This window comes from Malaclemys terrapin, chromosome 13, assembly GCF_027887155.1.
Source record: "Malaclemys terrapin pileata isolate rMalTer1 chromosome 13, rMalTer1.hap1, whole genome shotgun sequence".
Taxonomy (NCBI): domain Eukaryota; kingdom Metazoa; phylum Chordata; order Testudines; family Emydidae; genus Malaclemys; species Malaclemys terrapin.
The window spans coordinates 12,743,463-12,771,404 of NC_071517.1; the positions used below are offsets into that span (position 1 = coordinate 12,743,463).

At 39.8% G+C, this 27,942-nt stretch overlaps 1 protein-coding gene across 3 annotated transcripts in view; it reads right to left on the reverse strand.

Moving 5' to 3' along the window:
• The window catches only part of LUC7L3 (LUC7 like 3 pre-mRNA splicing factor), a 41,133-nt gene that overhangs the window by 1,914 nt on the left and 11,277 nt on the right, over positions 1-27,942 (reverse strand). For 2 of the 3 annotated variants that reach the window (XM_054047826.1, XM_054047827.1), the window contains exons 2-10: positions 21,930-21,996; positions 19,230-19,269; positions 18,671-18,815; positions 16,958-17,035; positions 16,774-16,878; positions 13,002-13,163; positions 10,784-11,067; positions 8,661-8,821; positions 54-194 (exon numbers count right to left, since the gene is read on the reverse strand). In XM_054047826.1, coding sequence (XP_053903801.1) covers positions 54-194; positions 8,661-8,821; positions 10,784-11,067; positions 13,002-13,163; positions 16,774-16,878; positions 16,958-17,035; positions 18,671-18,815; positions 19,230-19,269; positions 21,930-21,996 — 1,183 coding nt within the window. Of the gene's footprint in view, positions 195-8,660; positions 8,822-10,783; positions 11,068-13,001; positions 13,164-16,773; positions 16,879-16,957; positions 17,036-18,670; positions 18,816-19,229; positions 19,270-21,929; positions 21,997-27,942 lie in introns of all 3 variants that reach the window. The other variant, XM_054047828.1, reaches the window with a different exon arrangement.

A 27,942-nucleotide genomic window follows, 5' to 3' on the forward strand; every position in this document is an offset into this window, starting at 1 on the left:
CTCTGTCTGATCTGAGGTCATATCAGATCAGTTTTAATTGGACTGAGTGTCACCTTCAGATTTAATGTCTTCATTGGTCCCATTGACCTCATTCTTAGTATCACTGTCCTTCGAGTCTGTATTTCTGTCTTCACTCTGTTTTTCTCGACTACTGGACTTCATACTACTTTTTTTATCATCAGATGCCCTCTTTTCTGCCATGAAAGAAGACATTAACCATGGATTTCAAAGTAAAACACATTGCACAAGTGAGGAGTGGAACACAGGAGGTGGGACAATCTCAAATTGGAAACCGTAACAAAGTCACAGTTATAGGCATAGGCTTTAGAGTAACAGGGCAAAATAAAAAGAAGCAAAATTAAAAGTGGTGAAAAGGAGGAAGGACAGCATAGCAGTAGTGTGACAATTACTCAACTTTACCTTGAGATATAGAAATTGGGAAAAAGTGTAACCAACAGTGATTTATGTGGATGTGCTTCATGAGTGCTTTACCACTGGATTCAGTGTTATGCTCTGAATAGATTTTGTGTGTGAGAGATACGTGTGCCAAGGGAGGCTACGCACTGCTTATTAAACTTGGTTCTTGAAAAGGGAACCAAAAAGAATGAAGGGATAATAAGGCATTGCTATTCAGTCTGTTGTTAACCATTGTTACAGAGGGAAGAAAATAAATGAACATCCAGGAAAAACAAGCAAACATAACTTAGCTAGGTTTAAAATAAGAATCAAAGGGAATACCAAAGTCAACTTCAACAGGACAAAATGTAATGATGCTTCTCTGAGATATGTTATTAATCCTTCATCTTTAAATGATAAAAGATTGGGGAAGAAAGACTGCTAGAGATATAAAGGCACTATTTTACAAAACAAATGAGCAACAGATTGATGGGACCCCAGTTTTTTCAAGAACTAGGAGGGTGAATGGTGAATAAAGAATTGGATATATTGCTGAAAAACTGGTATTTTCTTTTCCTCTACAATCATAAAGTAGAGTGAAGAAAATGTAACGGAAGCAGCAAAGTTTTCCAAGTAGGGGAAAAAAAAATTCACACATTTACAGCTGAAGTTTAAAATCCGTATTGTCTGTAAACTGAATAATGAGTAAATTTAAAAACAAAACATACTAGTTTATCCTGTATCACTTCAAACCACAGGGCCAACCTTCTGCCCAATAGGTGGAGACTGAAAAAACAAATTCTTGGACGTCAGTATACAGACAAGAACATTGACTGTCCCTCAGATGGATTAATATGCAAGCAGCTGAGAACCAAATACATAAAACAAGTTAAAAACATCCAAGAAAGCTATTTGCAAGGTGGCACATCTGGATTGGCATAGCAATTCTACACTTTAAAAGACATAAGTGAAAAAGCTAAGTTTGAAGAAACAATTAGTATATCTACACAGAGAAAGTTTGCACAACAGTTTTATTAGGACAGACCACCAAACAGCAAGGAAAACGGCCAAAATCAAACCCACAAGAGGCAGGACAACTGCCTAAAAAACACTGGAACTGAAGAAGCACATCCTGCCTATAGTGCTTGGAAAAAGCATTTAGTGATGTCCAAATAGGTAACTGGAGAAGTCTTCTGATAGTGTTGCATATCTGTCTGCCCTCAGTATTGTAGCTACTCAGGTGGATTACACTCTAAATGACCTTGTTGAAAAGTCTTCTCTTTGTGCCTTCTAGGTATCGCCTTTGCACACATAGCTCCACTGAGGAACAGAAGTCTTGTTTCCCTGCAGTGGACTACTAGTCAGTCCAATAAACTGATCTTCTATCCTATGTAGGTATGATAGATAATAGCTCTATAGATGTGCAGAGTGTGCAGTTTTTTGCGTTTGGATAGATAGGAAAGAGAACTTTTTCAGAAGATATAAACATTAACCTGTGGTACGAAAGATGAAGCTATACAAAGAACCCCCATCTTCGAGGACCTGAAGAACAAGAAAATTACCTCATAGCTCCTGGAGTTTGCTAACTAGAACTGAGCAAATATTTGTAACAATTAATCTGTAATGAATTTAGCTTCCTTCAGCACCAGTGATATCTGCAAGCAGACAGTAAAGGAAGTTCCTTCAACACAGTTATTTAAAATTATCTCACAACATTGTACTTATTATTGTGGATAGATCACAAATAGTTCTCTGTAGATTTTTATAGGCTCCCTATATGATTTATGTTGATTAGTTGTGATTCATCAGTTCAGATCACCTAATATTGGTTGTTTCTTGATTGAATGGATGCACAAATATTTCTGGGTGAATATTTGCAGCTTCAAAAACCATCAGTGGCATGGGGGTTTAATTCATGTTTGTAAAGCAATTTGAGATTTCAAGAAGAAAGGCACCATATAAAGTATTATTTTCAGCCAACCCTTGCTGCTCACTTTAAAATCCTGACCCACAGTAACTATGAAAACTACTGTAAAGTCACAAAAAAAGCAAGAATTCAAATGGCAGGAGTCTTAGCATCCAAAACACACTGTGCATGCACACAAAGTAGACTAAAGCCATGTCTACGCGAAAACCTTTGGTTGACGAAAGCTGTGTTGGCGTACAGCTGCTGAAGTTTGTATATTGCTCCTACGTGTGCATACTTAGTTGCTTGCATCAATGCTGTGCGTCCTCACCAGGAGAGCTTGTGTCAATGCAAAGTGTGATGCACCATGGGTAGGTATTCCACTGTGTCATGTGCCACCATCCAGCATAATGCCTTTTGGCAAATTTTCACAAGGTGTTGTGGAATGAGTTGTGCAGGGATCTCTGGGAGGTAGGGGTCAAGTTCCCCTATGAGATGCAACATTTGGCATCCCACAATGCTATCCACATCCCTTAATTTTCACACCTTTAAAAAAAATCCCACAATCCAACATGGCACCAAGACTGCATAGCTCTGCATTGTGCTCATGAATGTTGCAAATACAGGATGCATGATCCTCTGGTATTTGCAAGCCCACAGGAAGAAACAACAACGACATTACGATTTCTTCAAGGACAGATTGTTAAGGGACATCAAAAAAGGTGGCAATTGTGGAGCAGCTGCAGACGGAGCATTGCTTCTGGGCCCAAGAAATGAGCACTCACAGTTGAAATCACATTAAGTGTCTCTATTTATTGCAACTCTGTTGCTTGGACCTTCAAAGCTAAATACTGATGTGCCCTATCCATGTAATTTAAGTCTCGCAAAACGGGGTGGAGTAAAATTTAGAAACATTTTACCTCCCAGCAAAATAAACTTCCCTGCTCTCTGCAGTGAATGCAGAATTCATTCTAGATTTTAGAGTGCATGTATCCCTCTACTGGAAAAACGTGCATCATAGCCCTGTTCCACAGCCCTATGCTATTTATTAATACTATGATGGTTTACTGAACAGATCATTTATTTCCCCAAATCTAGTATTACACTTCTAAGGTTACCAGGAGCTGAAAAGACCTTGTAGTGCCGGGGAGGAGCTGGTGGTCATGGTATACATAGGTATCAATGACATAGGGAAGGTGAGGAGAGAGGTCCTGGAGGCCAAATTTAAGCTGCTAGATATTGAAGTGCAGGGCCTCCATGGTAGCATTCTCTGAAATGCTTCCAGTTCCACATGCAGAGCTAATTAGACAGGCAGAACTGCAGGGTCTCAATGCGTGGATGAGACAATGGTGTAGGGAGGAGGGGTTTAGATTTATTAGGAACTGGGGAAACTTTTGGGAAAGGGGGGGCCTATACTGCAAGGATGGGCTCCACCTAAACCAAAATGGAACCAGATTGCTGGCACTTAAAATTAACAAGGTCATAGAGCAGTTTTTAAACTAAGGGCTGGGAGAAAGCCAACAGGTGTGGAGGAGCACGTGGTTCAGACAGAGACATCCCTTATGGGAGGATCTATAAATGGAGATTCTCTATGTCCTAGTAAGGAGGAGAGGATGGAAAATGATAAAATAAATGTAAGATCTGATGAGAAAGTCAAATGAAAAAAAGTCCCATTCAATTACATTATGTAATGGCAGACAGCTAAAAAGTGACAAGTTTTTAAAATGCTTATATACAAATGCTAGAAGTCTACGTAATAAGACAGGTGAACTAGTGTGCTTCATATTAAATGAGGATATTGATACAATAGGCATCACAGAAACTTGGTGGAATGAGAATAATCAATAGGACACAGTAATACCAGGGTACAAAATAGATCAGAAGGACAGAACAGGTCATGCCGGTGGGGGAGTGGCAGAAATATAGCATAGAATCAAATGAAGTAAAAATTGTAAATGAACCGAACTGTACCACAGAGTCTTTATGGATAGTAATTCCATGCTCTAATAAGAAGAATATAGCAGTAGGGATATATTACCGACCACCTGACCAGGATGATGATAGTGACTGTGAAATGCTCAGAGAAATTAGAAAGGCTATTAAAATAAAGAACTCAATAATAATGGGGGATTTCAACTATCCCCATATTGACTGGGTATGTGTCACCTCAGGATGGGATGCAGAGATAAAGTTTCTTGGCACCTTAAAGGACTGCTTCTTGGAGCAGCTAGTCCTGGAATCCATAAGACGAGAGGCAATTCTTGATTTAGTCCTAAGTGGAGCACAGGATCTGGTCCAAGAAATGAATATAGCTGGACCGCTTGATAATAGTGAGCATAATATAATTAAATTTAACATCTCTGTGGCAGCAAAAACACCACAACAGCCCAACACTGTAGCATTTCATTTCAGAAAAGGGAACTACACAAAAATGAGGAGGTTAGTTAAACAGAAATTAAAACGTATAGCTCCAAAAGTGAAATCCCTGCAAGCTGAATGGAAACTTTTTAAAGACACCATAATAGAGGCTCAACTTAAATGCATACCCCAAATTAAAAAACATTGTCAGAGAACCAAAAACGTGCCACCATGGCTAAACAACGAAGTAAAAGAAGCAGCGAGAGGCAAAAAGGCATCCTTTAAAAAGTGGAAGTTAAATCCTAGTGAGGAAAATAGAAAGGAGCATAAAGTCTGGCAAGTGAAGGCCAAAAAAGAACGTGAAGAACAGCTAGCCAAAGATTCAAAAAGTAATAGCAAAAATTTTTTAAATTAAAATACATCTGAAATAGGAAGCCTTCTAAACAATCAAGAGGGGCCACTGGATGATCGTGATGCTAAAGGAGCACGCAGGGACGATAAGGCCATTGCAGAGAAACTAAATAAATTCTTTGCATCGGTCTTCATGGCTGAGCATGTGAGGGAGATTCCAAAACCTGAGCTATTCTTTTTAGGTGACAAATCTGAAGAACTGTCCCAGATTTAGGTGTTATTAAGAGGTGGTTTTGGAACAAATCAATAAACTAAACAGAGTAATAAGTCACTAGGACCAGCTGGTATTACCCAAGAGTTCTGAAGGAACTCAAATGTGAAATCGCAGAACTACTAACTGTAGTTTGTAACCTATAATTTAAATTCACTTCTGTACCAAATGACTGGAGGATAGCTAATGTGACGCCAATTTTTAAAAAGTGCTCCAGTGGTGATCCCAGCAATTACAGGCTGATAAGCTTGACTTCAGTACCGGGCAAACTGGTTGAAACTATAGTAAAGAATAAAATTGTCAGACAGATAGATGAACATAATTTGTTAGGGAAGAGTCAACATGGTTTTTGTAAAGGGAAATCATGCCTCACCAACCAACTAGAATTCTTTTGAGGGGGTCAACAAGCATGTAGACAAGGGAGATCCAGTGGATACAGTGTACTTAGATTTTCAGAAAGCCTTTGACAAGGTCCCTCACCAAAGGCTCTTAAGCAAAGCAAGCTGTCATGGGATAAGAGGGAAGGTCCTTTCATGGAGTGGTAACTGGTTAAAAAATAGGAAACAAAGGGTAGGAATAAAGGGTCAGTTTTCAGAATGGAGAAAGGTAAATAGTGGTGTCCCCCAGAGGTCTGTACTGGACCAGTCCTATTCAACATATTCATAAAATGATCTGGAAAAAGGGGTAAACAGTGAGGTGGCAAAATTTTCAGATGATACAAAACTACTCAAGATAGTTAAGTCCCAAGCAGACTGCAAAGAGCTACAAAAGGATCTCTCAAAACTGGGTGACTGGGAAACAAAATGGCAGATGAAATTCAATGTTGATACATGCAAAGTAATGCACATTGGGAAAATATAATCCCAACTATACATATAAAATTATGGGGCTAAATTAGCTGTTACTATTCAAGAAAGATCTTGGAGTCATTGTGGATAGTTCTCTGAAAACATCCACTCAATGTGCAGCGGCAGTCAAAAAAGCAAACCGATTGTTGGGAACCATTAAGAAAGGGATAGATAAGATGACAGAAAATGCATAAATCCATGGTACGTCCACATCTTGAATACTGTGTGCAGAAGTGGTCACCCCATCTCAAAAAGAGATATATTGGAACTGGACATGTCCCTTCAATATGAGGGAGATTAATAAGACTCAGACCATTCAGCTTGGAAAAGAGATGCCTAAGGGGGGATATGATTGAGGTCTATGAAATCATGACTGGTGTGGAGAAAGTAAATAAGGAAGTGTTATTTACTCCTTCTCATAACACAAGAACTAGGGGTCACCAAATTAAATTAATAGGCAACAGATTTAAAACAAACAAAAGGAAGTATTTCTTCACACAACGCACAGTCAACTGTGGAACTCTTTGACAGAGGATGTTGTGAAGGCCAAGACTATAATAGGGTTCAAAAAAGAACTAGATAAATTCATGGAGGATAGGTCCATCAATGGCTATTAGCCAGGATGGGCAGGGATGGTGTCCCTAGCCTCTGTTCACCAGAAGCTGAGAATAGGTAACTGGGAATGGATCACTTGATGATTACCTGTTCCGGTCATTCCCTCTGGGGCACCTGGCATTGGCCACTGTTGGAAGACAGGATACTGGGCTAGATGGACCTTTGGTCTGACCCAGTATAGCCGTCCTTATGTATGTTCTCAGTCCTGGGGGAAGGAGGTAGTAAGTAGCAAACAAAAAGATGACCAGAAGGAAAATTTAACTCAATGAAATCACTACACCCCTATTTATAAAACTATAAAGAAAAGAATTATGAAGCTATAAACCTAATTAAGTGCTCAATAATGGAAACAATTTGAGCAACTACAGTATAAAGTTATAAGTATGCACACAAACACACAGTATTAGTGAAGGATTAAAGAGGGCTCCTCCAATTGAATACCAAAAATCTGCTTTATAATCTAGGTCAATGAAATAGACATATTAGGAGGTAAGAAAGTTACAAGCAAGTATGCATTACAGGCCTAGCATTAAATCTGACCACGTGCAACAGTGAACAAGCAAGCAGCAAAGCATACTAGCTTGCAGAATGCTTACAACTAAGCAGAACAGAATGGAGAGGAAACCAAATAATGAAATGTATCACAGTATACAACAGAAAGGTTATACTGGCCTAGAAAAAAAAAAAAAAAGGTCAGGCAAAAAAACATCTGAAGTGTTATCCATATTTTGAGAACCAATCCAGAGTCTACTGAAGAAATGGGAAAAATTAGAACAGGGCAAATAGGCTAACCTATAATCCACATTCATATAGCACCTTTCACCCCAGAGGATCTCCAAGTACTTCATAGATATATATTAATCATTTTACCCACCACTGAAATGAAGCCATCTCTATTGTGAAATGTGCCAGCCGTTTGAAAGCATACAGCAACCCAAAACGGTTTAGATCAGGCAGTGTATCCAAATGAAGTTGCAGAGAAAATTAAAAATGGGAATTTAGCCAGGATATGGAATTAACACCTTTGTATTATGAAAAGTACTATGGATCTTTCATATTCACAAGTGGTCACGACCAGTTTTACATCTTTTATGAATGATGGAACCTCTGGCAGCATAACCCAATCTAACAACAGTCTGTGTTGGGAGCACTGGATCAGTACTGATTCAAAGGGAAGAGAGCCACCTTCTAAACATTCATTGTATTACTTGACGTAGCATGTATTGCCATAAAACAATTCTGAGGAACAATTTGGTGTTTCTTCGAGATTCCCCCATATACTGTATATACCAGATCTTGCTTCATTTATGAAATCTGATGGAATCACAACCTAAGATGGTATGGATGCAGGCCACGACGCTGAAAGGTCTCAGAAGTTAGGGAAAACTACGGTTATGTTTATTAGACAAAGAAGATTAAGAGGATATGATTGAAGTGGACAGAAAATGAAGAGGTCATAAGACTGTCCAGCTAAAAACACCAAAACAAAATACATACCAACGAAGGAAGCTAGTTAAGATTTACAGAAGTGTCCAAGAGTAATAAGGAGAACTCGCTTCTAAGGGCAGCAATAGAAGATGTAATCAAATATATTTAGAGAGTTAGAATGTGTGGGGTTTTCCAAAGCCAAACAGCCAGCATGTGTCAACGGGCTAAAATGCTTGGGAACTGCACAGTAGTGTGCTTTCCTTTGAGAATTACAACACTAGGTAAGTAGGCGAAACACACATTTTTCAAGGAGGCAGGAGGATATGAAGAGAAAGGGAAGCGTGTCTCAAAGTCATGTAGTAGCGACACATACGGGCTGCTTACAAATCTCTGAAGGATCCTAAGAGATCTTTCAGTCCTTGACTGAAACGACAGGTCTCAGGGGTAACATCAGTTCTGCATGTCTTAAAATCTCACATAAACTAACCTTTTTCTTTAGATTTCCTGTCTTGTTCTCGATCTCTGCTTTTGCTTCTGTGCTTATATGATTTCCGATCCCGACTTTTTGATCGTCTCCTGTCCCGACTGCGAGACCTATGTTTTCTTTCTGACCTATCATGGCTTCTGCTTCTTCGTCGATCTCGGCTCCTTACATTTAGAAGTAGTTGAAAGAGAGAAAATATCAGCTGTCATTTACAACTCAAAATAAAAAATCTTCATTAATTTGCCACTAGGTTACCATTCTGCTCTTATGCCGGCTTATAAGAAAAGGTTTAATATTTATGAGGAATATCAAGTCTTTCTTATAAACTCTTTCCTTCCAGGAACATTTTTCAGTACTTTACAAGTTCTCTGTCCACCCTTCTCTGCCTTCTTCAAACATCCACAGCTACAAGAAATAATTCTCAGGAAAAGCTTTAATACTGATTTTTAAATCAGAGCTTTAAAAAAATTAATACTTAAACTTTATGATGGAAGTGTATGTCAACTATCATGCTTACATCATCAACATACATAAAATCACGATATTTTCATCCATTTCCAATATGGCGGTGAGTTTTAATACATGGCAGTTTCTCTTTTGATTCATCCTCTGAAACAGCAAGAACTGTCCACCTCTGGAGAGGTTATATTGGACCTGATAGAAGAGCAGTTTCATCAAGTGATGATTCTAGAGCTTCCTCATACTGATTCCATATTTTTAGATCAACTGTCCAAAGTCATATTCTGTTCAATGGTTTCAATGCACCTCCTCCTGTTTTATTTTTGTACTGTATCAATACAAAGTGATGTAAAGAAATTTGTCATCTACAGCTACAGAATTCAGCCGATTCCATTATAGAGTTAGCAGTTTCTGATCAACTGAGAGGAACATCAGAAAGGAAGCCTAGTTCAGTGGTTATGGTGTAACCCAGGACTAGGAGGACTTAGGTTCAATGCTATGCTCTACTACAAACTTCCGGTATGACCTCAAGCAAGTCATGTATCTTCTGTGTACATCAGTTTCCCAACTGTAAAAGGGAGATAATGGTACTTCCTTATGTTCCAAAACTACAAATACAGAGAAACTTCAGTGTTTTCATAAACAAGGCTAAACATTTTGCAGTTATATACCACTAAAGGGTGGTAAAACTTTAGGTACATCTACACTTAAGCGGCATGTAGATTACACCCACTGCATGCCCAGCTGGCATAGGTATAAACAGTAGTGGAGAGAGTGAGGCACGGTTGAGGGGAGTAGAGCAGCCTACACATCTGAACCTGAGGGCATATATCATACATGGCAGCTCTCTGCATGCCCAAGTAGTGCCTCCTACATTTACACTGCTATTTTTAGCAGTTTAGTGGCTCACTGCCAGAGGCTCTCTCTGCCACAGAAAAAGGCTCTGGCAGGAGGGAGGCAGTGGAGAAAAGCTCTTTCACTGCCACACAGCTACAAATCAGTGAGTGTGTAATTGTCACACCACCGTAAGTGTACACAAGGCTTTTGCAAAAAGAACAGGAGTACTTGTGGCACCTTAGAGACTAACAAATTTATTAGAGCATAAGCTTTCGTGGACTACAGCCCACTTCTTCGGATGCATAGGCTTTTGTTGCATCAGTAGGCTGAGTACATTACACACACCCGGGGCTCTTTGCGTTCCTTCATTCTCTCCCACAAGCAACCTTTGTGCTACTCGCTCATATCCCTCTATTTCAAACAGTCCATGCAACACCATCCCATGCCAGGGGCTCAGTCCACCTCTCCCCCCACCAATTCCACTCTACTCATACCTCTGTCCCACATTCTTCCCCCATACTCGGGCTTCTGTGTGCCCCCATTCTCCATACAATTCTTATTTCTTTTCTGTTGGTACAGGAGATGTCTAGAACATTCCCTGAATTTTTTGAATCAACTGGCTGTGGTATTCAAAAGTTGTTACAAACAGTAAAACAGAGAAAAGCAATCAAGTTAGCATAGGTCCTTGTCTTGATCGGCCAACCAAATTCTTTACAGCAACCATTCCTTTACAGGTACAGAGCCTGAAATCATATAGTTTAGAGGTTCTTACGTGCATGGAACACCATTATAAATTCACTTGAAAAGTCAATGGTCCCTAATCAAGGTACCTGCTTCGCCTTCTCTCTCTGCTTCTTGATCTTTTGTGGTCCCGTGACCGGCTGCATCTTCTGTCAGATGTTCTGCTTGAATGTCTGCTACGGGAACGACTCCTCTTACGTCTTTCTCTGTCACGTGCCCTCTCTTTTTCCTTTTCTTCTTCCTCACGTCGTCTCTTCCTCTCCCTCTCTTCTCTTTCACGCTCCCTCTCTTTCTCTCTCTCTTCTCGCTCTTGTTTCTCTTTTTTTAACTTGTCATCACGTTCAGGTTCTTCAGTTCTTTTTCTTAACTTTTCCTTACAAAAAAGAAGCGTTTACAGCAAGGATTTAATGAAGATAAAATTTATTCAGAAGAAACTATTCAGCATCATTAAACCGCTATAAAAGGGCGAGGAGACATATTAGATTTCAATGGGTTACACTTAATTGTCAAACCAAAGCATAACCTGCTTAATAGCGCTTCTAAGTCAGCTGAACAAGTCCTTTGCTCATCAGGATGGTTCATTCATCTGGGCAGTACCTAATATTTAAGATTAAAAAAAGACTTGGGGATCCCACAAAGTATTCTTTGCAGAAAGAAAAGGATGATAACTGAGGATCTGTGGAGGAGATCCAAGTTATAGAGTAAATATAATTATTTTGTGGTTCTGACAAGAAAAACCTTAAGATCTACCTTTAATACATTTAAGATGTCACCATAAATCCCTCTGAAGTTACTTCTTTTCTTAAAGTTATTTTTGTAAAAGCATATACATACACACACGATAACGACAGTACAAAAAACACAAGACAAGGGCAGGTCTATACCTAAAACACTGCAGCAGTGAAACTGTGCTGCTGTCGGGCTTCAGTGAAGATGCTAGTACACTGATGGGAGCAGCTCTCCCATCAGCGTAGTTAATCCAGCTCTCTGAGAGGTGGCAGCTATGTCGATGAGAGAAGCCCTCCCATTGACATAGTGCTGTCTACACTGGGGGGGTTAGATCAGTATAACTGCATTGCTCCAGGATGTAGATTTCTCACACCTGTGAGCGACATAGTTATACTGATGTAAGTTGTGGTGTAGATCTGGCCTAACTGATCACTCTAGGATTCTACCCAATTTACATTCCTCCTAAAACATCCAACCTATGGGAATGGAAAAATTAGGTATCTCATTTTAAAATATTTTAATAGTGCATCCTCAAATTTTCTGAACTCCAAACAGCTAACTAAAGTTGGTTATATCCCATATTTCAGCCTCCAGCTGAGTGGCACTTCTAAGTTTCACCAGGATGATGCTAAACTCTGTTGGAGTTCATAAATTTTGTTGCAGTAGAGTTTAGCATCAGTTCTCAGGAGCCTAACGCCAACTCAAGGCTACCGTTCCATGGTGCATCCCCAATTGCTTGCCATTATATTGATTTCAAGTTTCCGATAACACCCTGCTAATGTCAGGAGTTCTATGTTTGTATGTGATTAGCATATTTCCATTAAAGTGAAAACACACAAAGAGGTATCCTTGTAAATTGGATATTGTACATAAAAAATTGTTAGGTATGAAAACTCCCTTCTTGTAGTTATTTTATATCACTCCAAATGTTTCACTATAGTGTGTCCCTGAGTAGACGCAAGATATTTTTGCAGTGATATCTCAAGTATTTGAAAAGAGTTTGCTGGTCACACTCTGTTCTGTCTATAGGGAAGAACTGTATGCAATTGTCTGGGGGCTGTCATAAAAGAATGAACATAGAATGTTTTAATTAACTTATTCCAGTGAATACTTTGTATATTTGTAATATTCAGGATACTGCACACTGGGATATCCCAGTGTGAACCAGGAAATATACCAAGAGCATTTCACCAAAAAAGAAAAATTTCATTAAAAAGTTAATTGAAACCATGTTGTGTTGAATACCTTCAGCAGCCTGGTTAGTGGGGGAATTCAGCATAAAAATCCAGGCTTAATTTGATTTTCATTTTTTGTTTTGTACTTTAGGTAAAATTTTCAAAAGCACATAAGTGATGTAGGGGTCTGAGTCCCATTTTCAAAAGGGGCCTAGGCACTTCGGAGCCTAAGTGCCACTGCTAAAATTACCTTTCACCTTTAAATAATTCAAATCTGTCAATGCTTGGCTGCCAACAAATGGATTTTGAGAACCGAAGTTTATGTATGTAAGGATTCTGCTAATGATTTGGTTTATATAGAAAGAATGTCACTTTACCTTTAAATTACAAAAGTTATACTCACTTTTAATTCTTCTACAGTAGCTTTAATTTTGGCATAACCCATGTGCTGTTTTCCCATCAAGTGGTCATCCACCCTGGACTGTGCATCTCCTACTATTAAAAAGGCTCCACAGACTTCACAAACTTCCATTTGCTTTTCTTGAGCTGCAAAGCTCTCAATTGTCTGGAAGAGAAGATAGTGGTTAGAGCAAACAACAATAGAAAAGTTTTAACCTGGAGCCAGTTAACAGACTTAGTACTTCTTACTTTATCAACTGTTCTTCTAGTGTTGTGAAATTACGAATTTCAGCTCTAAAAAGGAGCTTAATTACTTGCTTTAACTTGGCACTATTATGAAGTAGCCTACACATGCCTAATATGAAAAATAAGTAAAAAAAAAAACAGATTCCCACAGACTGCAAGACTAAACATACTAACTCAATACTTTCCACAGATTAAAGGCAGTCTGCACTTTACAGTAAATACTTAACTGTGGAACTTGGGAAATAAATATCTTCTTCACTATCAAAGATACAATGCCTATTACCCGCTGCTAGAGCTGGTTTCATGGTAATATTCAAAATTAGTTCTACCTTGCAAAGGACAAAACCAGACCCCACTTTTCTGCTGGAGACCTTTGACTACATGACAAAAAACTTGGAGACTGACAATGGAATGCCCAAGAAGAAGAAACATTTACAGGCCCCGCAATGAAACAGAGAAAGGAAGCTGGGTTTGATGCTTTCAAGGTAGACCTTCATTTTTAAGAGAATGGTGGGGAAAGTATAATAAATATATCAAAGCAGACATACTGTGACATAAACTTACCAAAAATCTCATTACATTGAATTCACAGCCCAAATCCAAGTGATTATTCCTGTACAGCATTAATACGTTCTCCTGTGTACATTCTGCTTCTGACTTTTACGAGCCAAAAAATCCTGGTCTGAGCACACTTCTGGAGCAAGGGACTACTGAGTTCTAATCTAACTTCTAATAAAAGCTCCTTTCTGTGATCTGGCGGTAGACATTTAACCTGTTTATTTCAGCTTTCGCCAACAGTAAAAACTACGGAGATAAATCTTTGCCTAGCTCACAGGAATGTGTGAGGAACTGTTAGTATTTGCAAAGCATTCTGAAGATGATGGGGTCAAATTCAAGCCTGGTAAGGAGGTGTACTGCCACTGATTTCAACAAAGTTGCATCCACTACACCACATCTGAATGTGAACCATATCATTTAAATTCTTAAAAGGAGAAATTTATGAGAACAAATCAAGAGCTTCAGGATTTCAAAAGTTTAACACAAGAGGGTGCAAAAACGGGAGAACAAGGTTTGGCAAAAACTAAAGCAGGATGGGAAATTCTGACAAAAACGAAAGTTTTCAAGAAATCAATCAGATAGGAAAATTCTCAATATGTATTATGAATTTCAAGACAGATGTCTGATATACAGATCTGGAAAGACATTAAGGTCCTAAAGGATTCCAGGACATGTTAATATCACATTCCAAATACCAGGCTCCAGGTATTCTGCATTATTCTCAGATTGTGTGACAAGTAAGGGAAGCATACACTGTACATTTCTATGGCCAATATCATTTTTTCTGGACAACAGCCTCAAACATATGACTAAAATTAATGCCATATCCACTTTACAGTAATGAGGGTTTAGAATCATACTAGGTTTTGAAAAGACTTCCATAAACTTCTGAATTATAGCTTTCTTGAACTATGCTATGGTTTTAAGTGATGGCAGCTCCTCTGACTTCTGCAAACAAGACTATTAGAATTAAAGGAAGTGATTTAGGAACTAGGGTGTAGGGGTCGGTAACCTTTCAGAAGTGGTGTGCCAAGTCTTCATTTATTCACTCTAATTTAAGGTTTCGCATTCCAGTAATACATTTTAACCGTTTTAGAAGGACTCTTTCTATAAGTCTATAATATACACCTCTACCTCGATACAACTCTGTCCTCGGAAGCCAAAAATCTTACCGCGCTATAGGTGAAACCGCGTTATATTGAACTTGCTTTGATCCACCGGAGTGTGCAGCCCCGCCCTTCCGGAGCACTGCTTTACCGTGTTATATCCAAATTTGTGTTATATCAGGTCGCGTTATATCGAGATAGAGGTGTATAACTAAACTATTGTTGTATGTAAAGTAAATAAGGTTTTCAAAATGTTTAAGAAGCTTCATTTAAAATTAAATTAAAATGCAGAGCCCCCTGGACCGGTGGCCAGGACCTGGGCAGTGAGAGTGCCACTGAAAATCAGCACACGTGCCATAGGTTGCCTACCCCTGAACTAGTGTAAATGCAACATCACACAAAGAAGACTTATGAAAAATTAACTGCTTTTGTTGTTTTCAAATACAAGCTAGAGGAAATATCTCCTCTAATTTCTTGCTGGTGCTAGAACCATTTCTAATCGGGTCCAGCTTTAAACATGTGAGCTTCCAGGAATCAAGTAGTCTAGTAGCTCAGAAGATAATTACAGAGAAAAGCAAGAGATTATCTATTGAGAAACTCCCTGAGAAGTGTCAGTCATGGGGGAGATTTAAAGAAGAGAAGCTGCTGACAGCCAGGAACCTAAAGATCCTTGAACAGACTCTGGTTTACTAATCATTGCTAGCAAGAAAGTTCTCAGTTATGGAGAGTTAAGTGTCTTCACCACAATAAAGGTTGTAGCCATATTTCCATTACAAGCAGGATTTCTGACTTCCGCTAAAAATCTTTAAAATGGTTTTTGTCCCATTGGAGGGGTGCAAAAGAACTAGTGGGGTAGGGGAGGGTCAGAGGTGGCAATAGACAGAAGTCAAACTTCAATTACTTTAGAGTCTCAGTTTTCATTTAAAAAAAGTAAGTCTCTAAACTGTTATGGGTCAGAAGAAACACTCTGGCCATGTTTTTGAAGGTTAACTGATTCAGTGATGTCTGACTGACTTTTCAGAGTGCCAGCACGATAGCTATGAGAGGTCAATTGCTTCATTCATTTCAGTGGGTGCCAACTAAAATGGCCATTGATAATTTAAAATACAAACATTTTAAACTATCTCCTTGATGCATGCAGGAAACAAAGGAAGCATCATATTATGAAGATCTCAACTAGTGTTTCTTAAAGTGTGTGACTCACGCCCCCAGGTGGGTACAGAAGAAGGTGACTAGCTCACTAGCCTATCAACAATACATGATCAAGTTGAAGAAGGATGCAAGTGTTTTCATTTTTCTGAAGAGGGCTTGAAAATATTCTCAAATTTAAGATGTTTTGGCCCAAGCAATGCTAAGATGGGCATGTTAGAAACTTGTCAAAAAAAATTTAACACTTCATTTTCTGAGGTCTTGCATTTTTACATTAACTTAGAATAAGTTTTCTGACTTTCTAATTTTTTAGCTATATAAGCATCTTTGATGTTTCATCTTCTGTAAATTACCAATACATATTCATAAATTCCCAACGCCAATTTAGTTTTGGCAAAGAATACTAATCTAAATGAGTTTACAATTTAAATCCAAGATTTAATTATCTAACAAAGTACATGATATTGACTAAGACTAATAGGAGTTTTAAATTAATGAATGCATTGTGTGAAATACAGGCTGGGCTCTCATAAGGGGCAGGATTTCAGCCTGTTAAATTTTAATGTGAGAAACAGAAATTCGACAAGAAAGCAGTAACTGGATTGTTGTAACTTTTAAATCCTCTAACTACATAAGGGTCAAGGCTATACAGTCAGGTTCTGCTTTTGCACTGAGCCTTGAAATAACCCTAACAGAGCCCGCACAGCTTTTACTTACTGAAGTTGTAGACCTCAGCAACTCTCTCTCTTCTTTTAACTGTTCAACAAGTTTCATCATTCCTTGCGCCTCTTCCACCTTTCCTTCAGAACCCAATTCTTCAATCTACAGGAGAATAAAAATCCTGTCAGGATCTTATAATCTGAGCATTTGATTAATAGTTCTGCTAGAAGGCGACTTTTACCTGTTGTAGAAGTACATCGATTTTGTCAGTTAAGACCTGAATTTTCTCTTCATTTTTACCAGTAGGTCCAGCTGCCTGCTAAATATTAAAAAAAAAAAAAAAAATTCAGTCCCTAATCAAAGGATTAAGAATGTGTGTTTTTAAGAAACTACACACCTATTAATATTTTTCTCTATAATTACATACTTGGTATCAGATAAATAGAGTAGATCCAAGTACAGAGTAGTCCAAGTGCTGTAACATGCTGTATTTTCACTTAGTGGGAGAAAAAGGAAATTTATTCACCTATAATCCTGTTTCTCTGAAGGCATCACACACAATTGTAACTCATGAGTTATAATTTGATAGCACAAGAATGGCAAAATACCCCTAACTCTTAACATTTGACCCCTGAGAACAGCAACAGCAGGGTGGAGCATGAGCTAAGCCCCTGTCTGACAGCCATATACCACTCTCTGCAGAGAATGTCCTTCAAATGCTTCTTACTCTGTGTATTTTTATTTGGGAAAATCTCGTGAACACTGAGTACAGCTTCCAGGAAGGTGGAACCAAATTATCCCCCCAAAATAAGCATCGTATGTAGATGCCAAGTTCAGAGAACAGTGCTGAGTCAATATCTGACCAGAACTCCAGTTAGCAGCCCTACACGCTTCTAAGATAAAAATGTTATGGAGGCATGCCACTGACACTGCCTTGAGCCTAATAGAGAATGTCCCAAGACACTTAGGTACTGTTAGCCTAGCTAATGTAAAACAAAAACAAGGTAAAACAGAGGGTAATCCACTTAGACATAAATTGAATGGCAATGGCATTCCCTTTACACCGATTCCCCAAAGCTATAAAAAAGTGTAAGGGTATGTCTACAGAACAAAGGTTACAGCGAGACAGTAACAGTGCTCAGATACATCACTGTAGCATAGATGCTTGCTACAGCAACAAAGGGTTTTTTCCATTATTGTAGTAAATCTGTCCCCAAGAGGCAGTACTTAGGTTGACGGAAGAATTCTTCTGTCAACCAAGCTGCATCTACAGTGGAGGATGGGTTGACTTAACGTTGCACAGGGTGTGAAATTTTTCAAAGCCATGAGCAATGTAGCTAGGTCAACTAAGTTTTAGGTATAGATCAGGCCTAACTGATTTTCTAAATGCCCTGTCCAAATAGCAATGCAAATCTCCTCTGACATCCAGGGTACTGAATTTGGCTTCCCTTGGTTGAGAATAATATTTTGTGAAAAACATTAGGAAATTAAGAGTCCTATCAAAGCAGACCTCAGACCTCACTTTTGGTATTAATTTAGAAGGATGCAGGTTGACTGTCTCTCTGGAGTACAGTGAAAGGAGGCTCACCCATTAAAATCTGCAATTCACTCTTGTTAAAAATAGCATTTTTAATTGCACTTGTAACAGGAAGAGCCTTCCATTAGGCAAGTCCATCACCCTTGTTAAGTAACAACAACCCTGCTAATTAGTTATTTAACGACATAAAAGGAACAGGGGAAGTATGTGAGAGAACAGAAATCATTCTGAGCAGAGAAAAAAGCTGCAGTTATCTATAGAAAAGGGAAGTGGAGTTCTTCTGGTCACAGTAACCAGTAACATGTAAATCGTATAAGAACCTTCTGGAAAGCAGCAAATTCACATTATAGTGAACATCCCACATTCAGAGTCCACTTTGAAGAACAATTATTTGCTTCAGTGTAGGCTTTTACTTACACCTGATGACTGCTGGTTCTGTGACAGTGCCAAACGAGCATGCCCTCTTCGAATCCTCCGTTCTACCTCTGCAAGTAAGCTCTGTAAATACCGCAAGAAGTCTCTTTCATAGCCCACTTTCATAAAACGAGAGCTCTTCTCATATCTGATAAAAATACACAAAGTTTTTTACCAAATGATCATGTGTCATTCTGTAATATAGAGGTGTGACAAACATGTAAAAAACTGCTATGCTTTAACAGCTCCAGCAAAAATTACAACTTTTTAAATTACACTGGGGCTGCCTCAGAACAGGGGAATGGACTAGATGACCTCAAAGTCCCTTCAAGCACTACATTTCTATGATTAATTTTTAAATTACTTTATGAAAATTAATTAAAAAAATCACAAAGAAACAGACAATGAAAAGTACAAGGTAAATGATTTACAGCTTATATATGAAGCTGCTCTTAAATTATTATTTTCTTCTTGTCTGGTTGGTTTTATGAACGCCAATTTGAACAAATTAAACCATTATAATTGTTACATTAACTTATGCTAAAACAACTTAAACACTCACTGTTTACGCAGATTTTCATCATGAATTTTTTCACATGGACCTAAAAATAAAGCAAGGCAAGACTTAGCGCACACTCTGGAAAGCCACACTAAAACTTTGGAGGATTTAGTCAGCATGCTTTTGGGGCTAGGTTCATAAAAAGACTTAGGCACCTAACTGCCACTGTAGGCACATAAATCCCAGAATCAGGCTCCACTGGGATTCACAAAACCCCCGCTCAGCTGCCACCAAAACCTGTAGGGGCCAAATTACTGAGCCAGAGAGAGAGAGAGAGAGAAAGTGCACACAAGCGTGAAAATGATTCTGTAGTCTGGTGGCTACAGAACTCACCTGGGAAGTGGGTAACTCAGTATCCAGTCCTCCTGCTTCAATGAATTTATTGTTTATCCACAGGGGAACAGTTTCACAGTACAGATTAAGGAATCATCATATTGGAATATTCCAGAGCTCAGTGGTTAGTGCATTCACCTGAGAAGTGGCAGAGCTCTGTTCAAATACATTCTCCCACTCAGGCCAAGAGGAGACTTGAAGCAACAGTCTCCCACATCCCAGGTAAGCTTCCTAAACGTTGGGCTAGAAGTATGAGGGAGGTCCTCCTGACCTTCTTGCAAAAACAGCATAGGCACCTAATTCCAAGAGAGAGTTTGTAGCGGAGAATCCCAAGCAGAGGGAGGCATCTCTTTCTAGCCTGGACTAAGGTATAGTACTCCTTGAGAGGGATAGGGCTTAGGACATACCCTTTACTTTGGCATCTCCTATCGGCTAGCTTTGGGGGAGATGCAGAACATGCTGGCTTCTGTCAATCCCATTCTGAGGTGCCTCCTAAAGGGAGCCTACGTGCCCTAACTCAGGCTTTTGTGAATCCCAGTGATTTTCTAGGCGCCTAAAAGTTAGGCATGGTGATGCTAACCATTGCTATGCCCAAGTTTCTTTGGGAATCCAGCCCTTTGTATCTAATTACATTAAGCACTGTAGGTTATCAAACCAGTCAGTTAACTGGGAGCACCATGATTAAGGATATGATTCTGTTACGGATTCTGAGACTTTCCAGGATCTCTGTGACTTCTTCTGCAGCAGGATGGGAGCAGCTATCTGCAGCGGCACCAGGGCTGAAGAAGTGGCTGGGGTTGGGTCAGCACCCATAGGGCTGGAGCAGTGGCGGTCAGTCCCTGCTGCAGGAGCAGCGGTGGGACTGGAGGAGCTGTAAGCCCCCGGCAGTGCTGTTTGTCCGATCCACCCCATGACTATTTTTAGTAAAAGTCAGGGACAGGTCGCAGGGTTCCATGAATTTTTGTTTATTATCTGTGACCTGTTCCTGACTTTTACTAAAAATATCCATCTTAACCTTAACCATGATACAGGAAACATTTCTAAAGAGACTCAGGAAAGCATAAAGGTGAAGCTGATGAATTTTTATGAAGCTCTCCGTAAACTGGCCTTTTGTACCTACATTTTCACTCACTTGTTTGGAACTTTTTTTTTAAAATTTATCTTAAAAAAGAATACCAAAATGGTGTAACATTTCTCAGAGTAACAAAAGGAAAAAATAGGAATTTTGTAACACGTGTAAAATGGAATGGAAATTCACTGAATCTCCAGCACAAAATAAAAGCATGTTTCAGAACGTTTTCAAAAATGTCCTAGCAGGATTAAAATAGCCTAGTTCTCTAAGGCTCTTTTAAAAAAGGCTAGTTTTTATTTTCATTTGAGTAATTTATGGTCTCCAAAAATCTGGCCAGATGTCTAACTTTACAATAAAGCACTGGCTGATTCAAAGAATTTGATCTTAAGTTTAGAATCAGAGGAACAAAGGCAGATAAGGGTTCCATCTAAAGCTTCATCTACACAGGAAATTTTTACTGCTATATTGATAATGTCCCTGATTTGGATAGTTTTATTCTGGTATAAATGTCTTTTCAGTTTAGCTTAAACCCCTTTTCAATCATTATAAGCTAAACCAATAAATAAAAATAAAAGACACTCTTACATGAGAATAAGAGTATCCCACTTGTGGAGTTTTAGGTTATACTTGGGGGGGAAAGGGGGTTCACACACTCCTTTCCTGTGTACACATAGCCTAATTTTATATTGGTTGTGGGGAAAGGGTTGAGATGGAGCAAGTGTTGTAAAAATCTTCTTCTGCTGTGGTGTGGCCATTACTGGAGATTTACAACCATTGTAGCCCTTTCTGCATGGTCCTCTGCTAATCTCTTGGTGGATGAATAGTCCTTTTGACCCACCCAGGATACCACATCAGCCATCCAAGATCTTCTTTTTCTGTCTTGTGTTTTTCTGCCATCACCTTTTTACTTTCCAGTGCCCATAAACATGCACTGCCTGCTGAACTTCTGAAAATGTACCCTGCAAATTGAATCTCTCTTTTCATAAGATCTGACTAGATTTTGCTGAGTTCCAATAATCTCCAATACTTTTTCGTTGGTTATGCAGTCTATCCATGATATTATATCAACATTGCTATTGCTGAAATCAAGTTACTGGCAGACCGGAAAAAAATAGTTTTACAATGTGTTGACAGAATACACATTAAAGAAAATAAATATCCCATGTCAGAGAAAAGGTCAGTCGTAACTACTAATCTGGAAGCAGGAGGGGGTTATCAGATGACTATCTTAAATTTAATTTTAATGACAGTGAATGAAACACACACACCCCCCACACACACACAAACGGAACACTTACCTAAGTCAGAACGGGTATTTGTAAATAATTCAGCTGGACAAAACCCACAAAGGTAGTATTTACAAACCTGAGAGAGAGAGAGAGAAAAATAACTATTTTTCTTCTTATTTGGCACTAGTTTAATCAATCACATCATATGTTCATTCTAAGGTAAAAAGTGAAACTTCCTTCTGTACTTATTTCTGTGCAGTCTACAAAGTTTCTTGGAAGACAGAACGCACAGACGTATGCTACTTGGCTGCAGCAGAGAAAACAACATGCCTTCCTGACTACCCTCTTTTCTCTTTTCCATTTCTATTCTCTATTCTCTTTTCCATTTCAACACACTGTATTCCTTTATATTATTGTTAAATAGTATCTTCCTTCATCCTTAAATAGCTGTAATAAATAGCCAGTTGACCATACTGGCTACACGCTCTAGACATGCTCTGGCTTGGAGTAGACAGGAGACAGTGGATGTCCTGGGCCTGTGAGGAGAAGAGACTACACAAGCACAGCTACAGCGCAGAAACAGAAACGTGGACATCTACGAGCAGATTGCATGGAGGATGCAGAAGGGGTATAAAAGGGACCAGCATCCTTGTCAAGTGAAAGCAGAGGAACTGCGTCAGGTGTATCAAAATGCCAGGGAGGCTGACAGTCAATCTGATATCAGCCTGCAGACCTAATACTTGTACGAAGAACCACATGCCATACTTGGTGGAGACCTCCACACCCCCACAGGCCAACATGGATACCTCTGAGAAGCCCGAGTCACAGGCCCCTGGCATGAATGGCAAAGACGAAGAGGACAGAGAACATGTGACTGGGGAGTTGAGGGGATATGCCTATTCCAGGGGTTCTCAAACTGGGGGTCGGGACCCCTCAGGGGGTCGCGAGGTTATTACATGGGGGATCGCAAGCTGTCAGCCTCCACCCCAAACCCAGTTTTGCCTCCAGCATTTATAATGGTGTTAAATATATAAAAAAGTGTTTTTAATGTATAAGGGGGGGGGTCACACTCAGAGGCTTGCTGTGTGAAAGGGGTCACCAGTACAAAAGTCTGAGAACCCCTGGCCTATGCTGTGAGCCAGGACCTGTTTGAGGCTCCACCACAGTCCAATCAGTGGAGCACGGGTGAGCCTGATGCAGGGGACAGAATCTCAGGTAAGTGTGTAAATTTATTTCCCATTACAGGGATGGTGCAACCAACTTAACAGGACAGTTAATGACTTTTCATTAATTTACTTGTACTAGAAGAGGTAGCGGTACAACAAAGGAGGTAGCACTTATCTGCTTTTCATTTCTCTGTAGAGTTAGGCAAGGGAGGGTGTCATGAAAAGCAGCTTATTTATACAGACGCTCCCCGAGTTAGATAAACCCAATGTATGCAAATCCGAGTTTATGGAAAAAGTTTGTAAGGTAGAAATAGGAGGTTTTCCTTTTCTTTTTTGGGGGGTGGGGGGGGGAGGCGAGGGGGAGGGGAGGCGTAATGGTAAGATATACGTTTCCGACTTACGGAAAATTCGAGTTACGCAAGGCGTTCCAGAACCGAACACTTGCGTAAGTCAGGGAGCCTCTGTACAAGGACGTCCACTGAATCCTTCTGAGAGGTCTCAATGGAACTTTCATGGAGGTGCTCTGTAATCCTCTTCCAGAGATTTCTAGGGATGGCAGCCTTATTTCTTCCTCCATAGTACGACATTTTCCCATGCCAGTCAGCGATAATTTTGGCAGGAACTATTGCAGTACCTAGGCTAGCAGCATACAGGACTAGGCGGCTTCAGGATGCCAGCAGCAGCTGTGCTCTCTCTGCCTTTGTTATCCTCAGAAGTGAGGGTATCAGCTAAAATCACCATCCTCTGGAGGTGCCAATATATTCATTTTTGTTGCCCTATACTCAGTTTCAGGCAACTGAGCAATTCCTGACTCATTTCCCTCACCCCTGGTGGGCTATACTCACCACAGCTGCTGTGAGTGGCACTGTGCACAAGCACTCAGAAGCAGAAGTGTCAATAAGCATATTTTGTTGAAAACTGTAGGGAAGCGATGGAAGGGAGTAATGAATATTACATTTCACTTTTCGTTGTGATTATGCGAACATGGTACCTGTTTGTTTTATTTGCACCTGCTGCGGTAGCAGCCTTAAGGGATTTCCCCTTCACACCTGAGACAAGGAAGAAAAAGAGGAGGAATCGGGATGACATGTTCAATAAGATCCTGCAAGCCAATGCTGCGACAGACCATGAGCAAAAGGTCTGGAGGGTCAACGCAGCAGACAGCCTGGAGAAAGAAAGAGCAGACAGAGAAAGGCCCAAGAGTCCCTGCAGGAAAAGAAGAGTGAGATGCACAGGACATAATGGGGCTTCTCTAGCAGCAAACACAGATAATGCAAACTCTTGTAGAATCTCAGTTCAACAATCATCGGCTCGCCTCCCTTTGCAGTCCATGTAGAACTGCATTAAGGCACCTACCTACACCCTTCCCCCCAACATTCCACGTGGCATCAGGGGGACATTAAGAACAACCACGACTTCACATACAGCAACCATGGCTTTCACAGGTCAGTGTATGTGTAGGTAAAATGTACATGAATATTCTTTCTCCTCATTAAGTTCTGTTCCAGTAATATAGTAGTTTTTAATGTATTTACTTTTAAGTTACACAGATTTTATTTTTTGCATTGGTTTTGTTACTGAATAAAATTCTATTATCTGGAAAACAAGTAATCTTTTAGTTCATAACATATGCTGCAGAGCGCCTAGCAGTTCTGAACCCACTTACTAAACTGTGACAATTCACAGGATCAGTTAACAGTGTAATAATCATAAATGTGCAGGAAACACAGGAAAATGAATAGGTGCACTGATAGTGGTACAGTCAGATGTATAAGCACCACACAATTTCTTACAGGCCCCAAAACAACACAGCAAGGTAGAGCGTAGTACACCAGAATGGCTTGCTGTTGAAGTGCTCTTTCAAAGCCTTCCTGAACCACCTAGCTCCTCACTTGCGTTCTTCCAATAGTCCTTTTGTCTGGCTGATCAAACTCAGCAGACAGCCACTCCACCTCTGCCCTCCACCCTGACAGCAACTTTTCCCCTTCGCTTCACAGATATTATGCAGGACACAGTAGGCAGCTATAGCCATTGGGATGTTTTTTCACTGAGATCCAATCTTTGTGAATAAACAACACTAGCGTCCCTTCCATCTACCAAAAATGCAATCAATGTCATTCTGCACCTGCTCAACTGGTAGCTGAATCTTTCCTTGGTGCTGCCAAAGTGGCAGCTGTATGGCTTCATGAGCCAGAGGGTGCAAGGGTGGGTTGGGTTGCCCAGGATCCCTACTGACAGGTAAACAACGACTATAGTAATCTGCTGGTTGGGAAAGGAAGTCCCTGGTTGTAGCTTTCCGAACAGTCCTGTGTTCTTAAAGATGCGAGCATCCCTAACCAGTCAACACTGATGTCGGTGAAACATCCCCAGTGATCCACCAATGCTTGCATAACCAGAGAAAAGTAGCCCTTTCTGTCTTTCTGTTGATGTACTCTGTGGGGAAGAGGCATGCTATCTATCGCTACACCACACAGTTCAGGAACTCCATTACTGCAAATCCTTCCACTATGTCCTGCACATTGCTGAGAGTCACAGTCCTGCATAGCAGGAGACAATTAATGGTCTTGTACGCTTACATGACAATGGCCCCCATAGTGGCTTTTACACCTCCAAAATGATTTCCCACTGACCAGTAGCAATCCAACACTGCAAGTTTCTACACTACAATCACCATCTGCTTTTCCACTGTCAATGAAGCTCTCATTCTGGTGTCCCTGTCCTGGAGGGCTGGAGCAAACTTGGCACACAGATCCAGGAATGTGGCTTTCCATATGCAAAAGTTCAGCAGCCAATGCTCATCACCCCAAGCCTGCATTTCTATGCAATCCCAACAGTCAGTGTTTGTTTCTCAAGCCCAGAGGCGGAGCTCTATATTGGCAGCGGCTCCGTGAACACCACCGACTTTGAATTGGTCCTCGCTATGTCCCACAGCAATCTGTCATCCAAGAAATCGTCATATTCCACACCGATTTGTTTCTTCTTATGGCTCTGCAAATACCACAGGATTGCACGTCCTATGCGTGCAACGCTTATGACAATAGTGCAGAGCTGTGCAGGCACCATGCTTCTGTCAGAGATGGTGGACAGTGAGAAAGTCTGTGCAGGTCCGTGGGATTTTTTTAAAAGGTGCAAAAATTATGGGATATAGATGACATTATGAGATGGAGACAGTTGCATGCTGGGAAGTTGACTCCTTGTTCCCACACACCCCTGTGCGGCACATTTCTGTCCCATCCTGCATTGCCAAAACTTCCCAAAAGACAGTGCCAGTAGCAGGTCAAACATTGGGATACCTATCCACGGTTCACCACACTATGCATCGCCACATGCACTCCTGGTAAGCATGTGCAGCACCAACGCAAGGAGCCAAGTATGCATGCATACAAATGATATACTAAGAGCGGCTTTATGCCGACATAACTTGCGTTGACCAAAGTCGGTAGTGTAGACATGGCTTATATATATGCTTATATAAAGTTATAAATTAACATGTTTTAATGGTTACCAACCAACAAGAATCAACCTTTCTCTAGGAAAATAACTAAAAAGTACAACTGGAAAAAATATTTAAATCAAGATCTCCTCCTTACTAATTTAAGGCACTTTAATCAACCCACCCTGACAAACTCAGCCTTCTTCTTTGTGGTTCGTAGATTTTGAGCTGTGGTCAGGGGCACTAATATCTAAAAAGTTACCTAATTTATTATCCAGTTGTTTTTCCAGGCCTCACAGTAATGCCTTTAAAAACTTTATTTAAAGGTGACCTGCACAAAAAAGCCTTTTTTACTTTTTAATATGGAAAATTAAGGCTGCAAATATTTTTTTCTCTGACAAAAGGTGTTAAAAAAAGCTTGCATTTTAGATTGGAAATTCAGCTCGACTAGGCTGGAAAGATTCTATACTCTTGCTCCTTGTATTAAGATACCTGAAAGCCCCCCTTCTCCACGTCTCCCAGCAAAGAAAGACCAATCTTGACTTTCTTGATATTTATAACGTAAAAGACATAAAAACGTTCAGACTCTTTATATATAATAAAGCAGCAAACAAAAAAAATCAAGCTCGCTCAAATCCCCCTACCCCCACAAAAAGCCCAAAGGTCACCTTTAAATAATTAGTTCTACACTAGAGATTTTACCTCTACCAAACTGATTGCCAATTAACTTGAAGTAGTTAACATATTTGTAAAGGCTAGTCTGGACATTCTCCAGATATTTGTTCCAGCCTACAAAGGTTGTAGTTTACCTGAGGGGTTAGTCTGGGTATTTGCTAGGGAACAATAGAAAGTAGCCTTTACAATTAAATTACTTTGAATTAATTGAAAGTCAATTAATTAAAGGTAAATAACTAGTGTTGAGATACTACATACATACTATGATTCCCTGCAAAATACTAAAAAGTAACACACTGGACCCTGTTTGCACCCCAAACGTATTTTCCCACTTCAAACTCAGTTTAATAGTTGATTTCTAAAATTCTCCCATTCCTTCTTACAATTTCTGAAGTAATGAGAAAATACAATTCTTTCATTATAAAGTGCATGTCTACTCTGAATAGTGAGTCTAAAAGTGGCATGTTTTTCTCTCAGTGATGCTACAGCAAATTTGCTCAATTACAAGTATGAAGACTTTTATACACTAACTGGCAACCTCAACCTGGGCTATTCAAATCAAACCTGACTTGACTTCTTTCTGGCTTATCCTTCACCACCAGTAAAATTTCTTATTGAAAATTAATTAACTCGCCTATTAATGTATGAGCCAGATAACAATCCATCTCAGTATTGAGTTTATGAGTATTGGTTCTGTGGTACTAATAATAGTAAAAAGTATTTTTTGATTTCACTAACAAGCAATTAAGAAAGCAGATGTGTTGAGTAAAATGCCATTTTTCTAACCATAATCCTACTTAGTGACAAG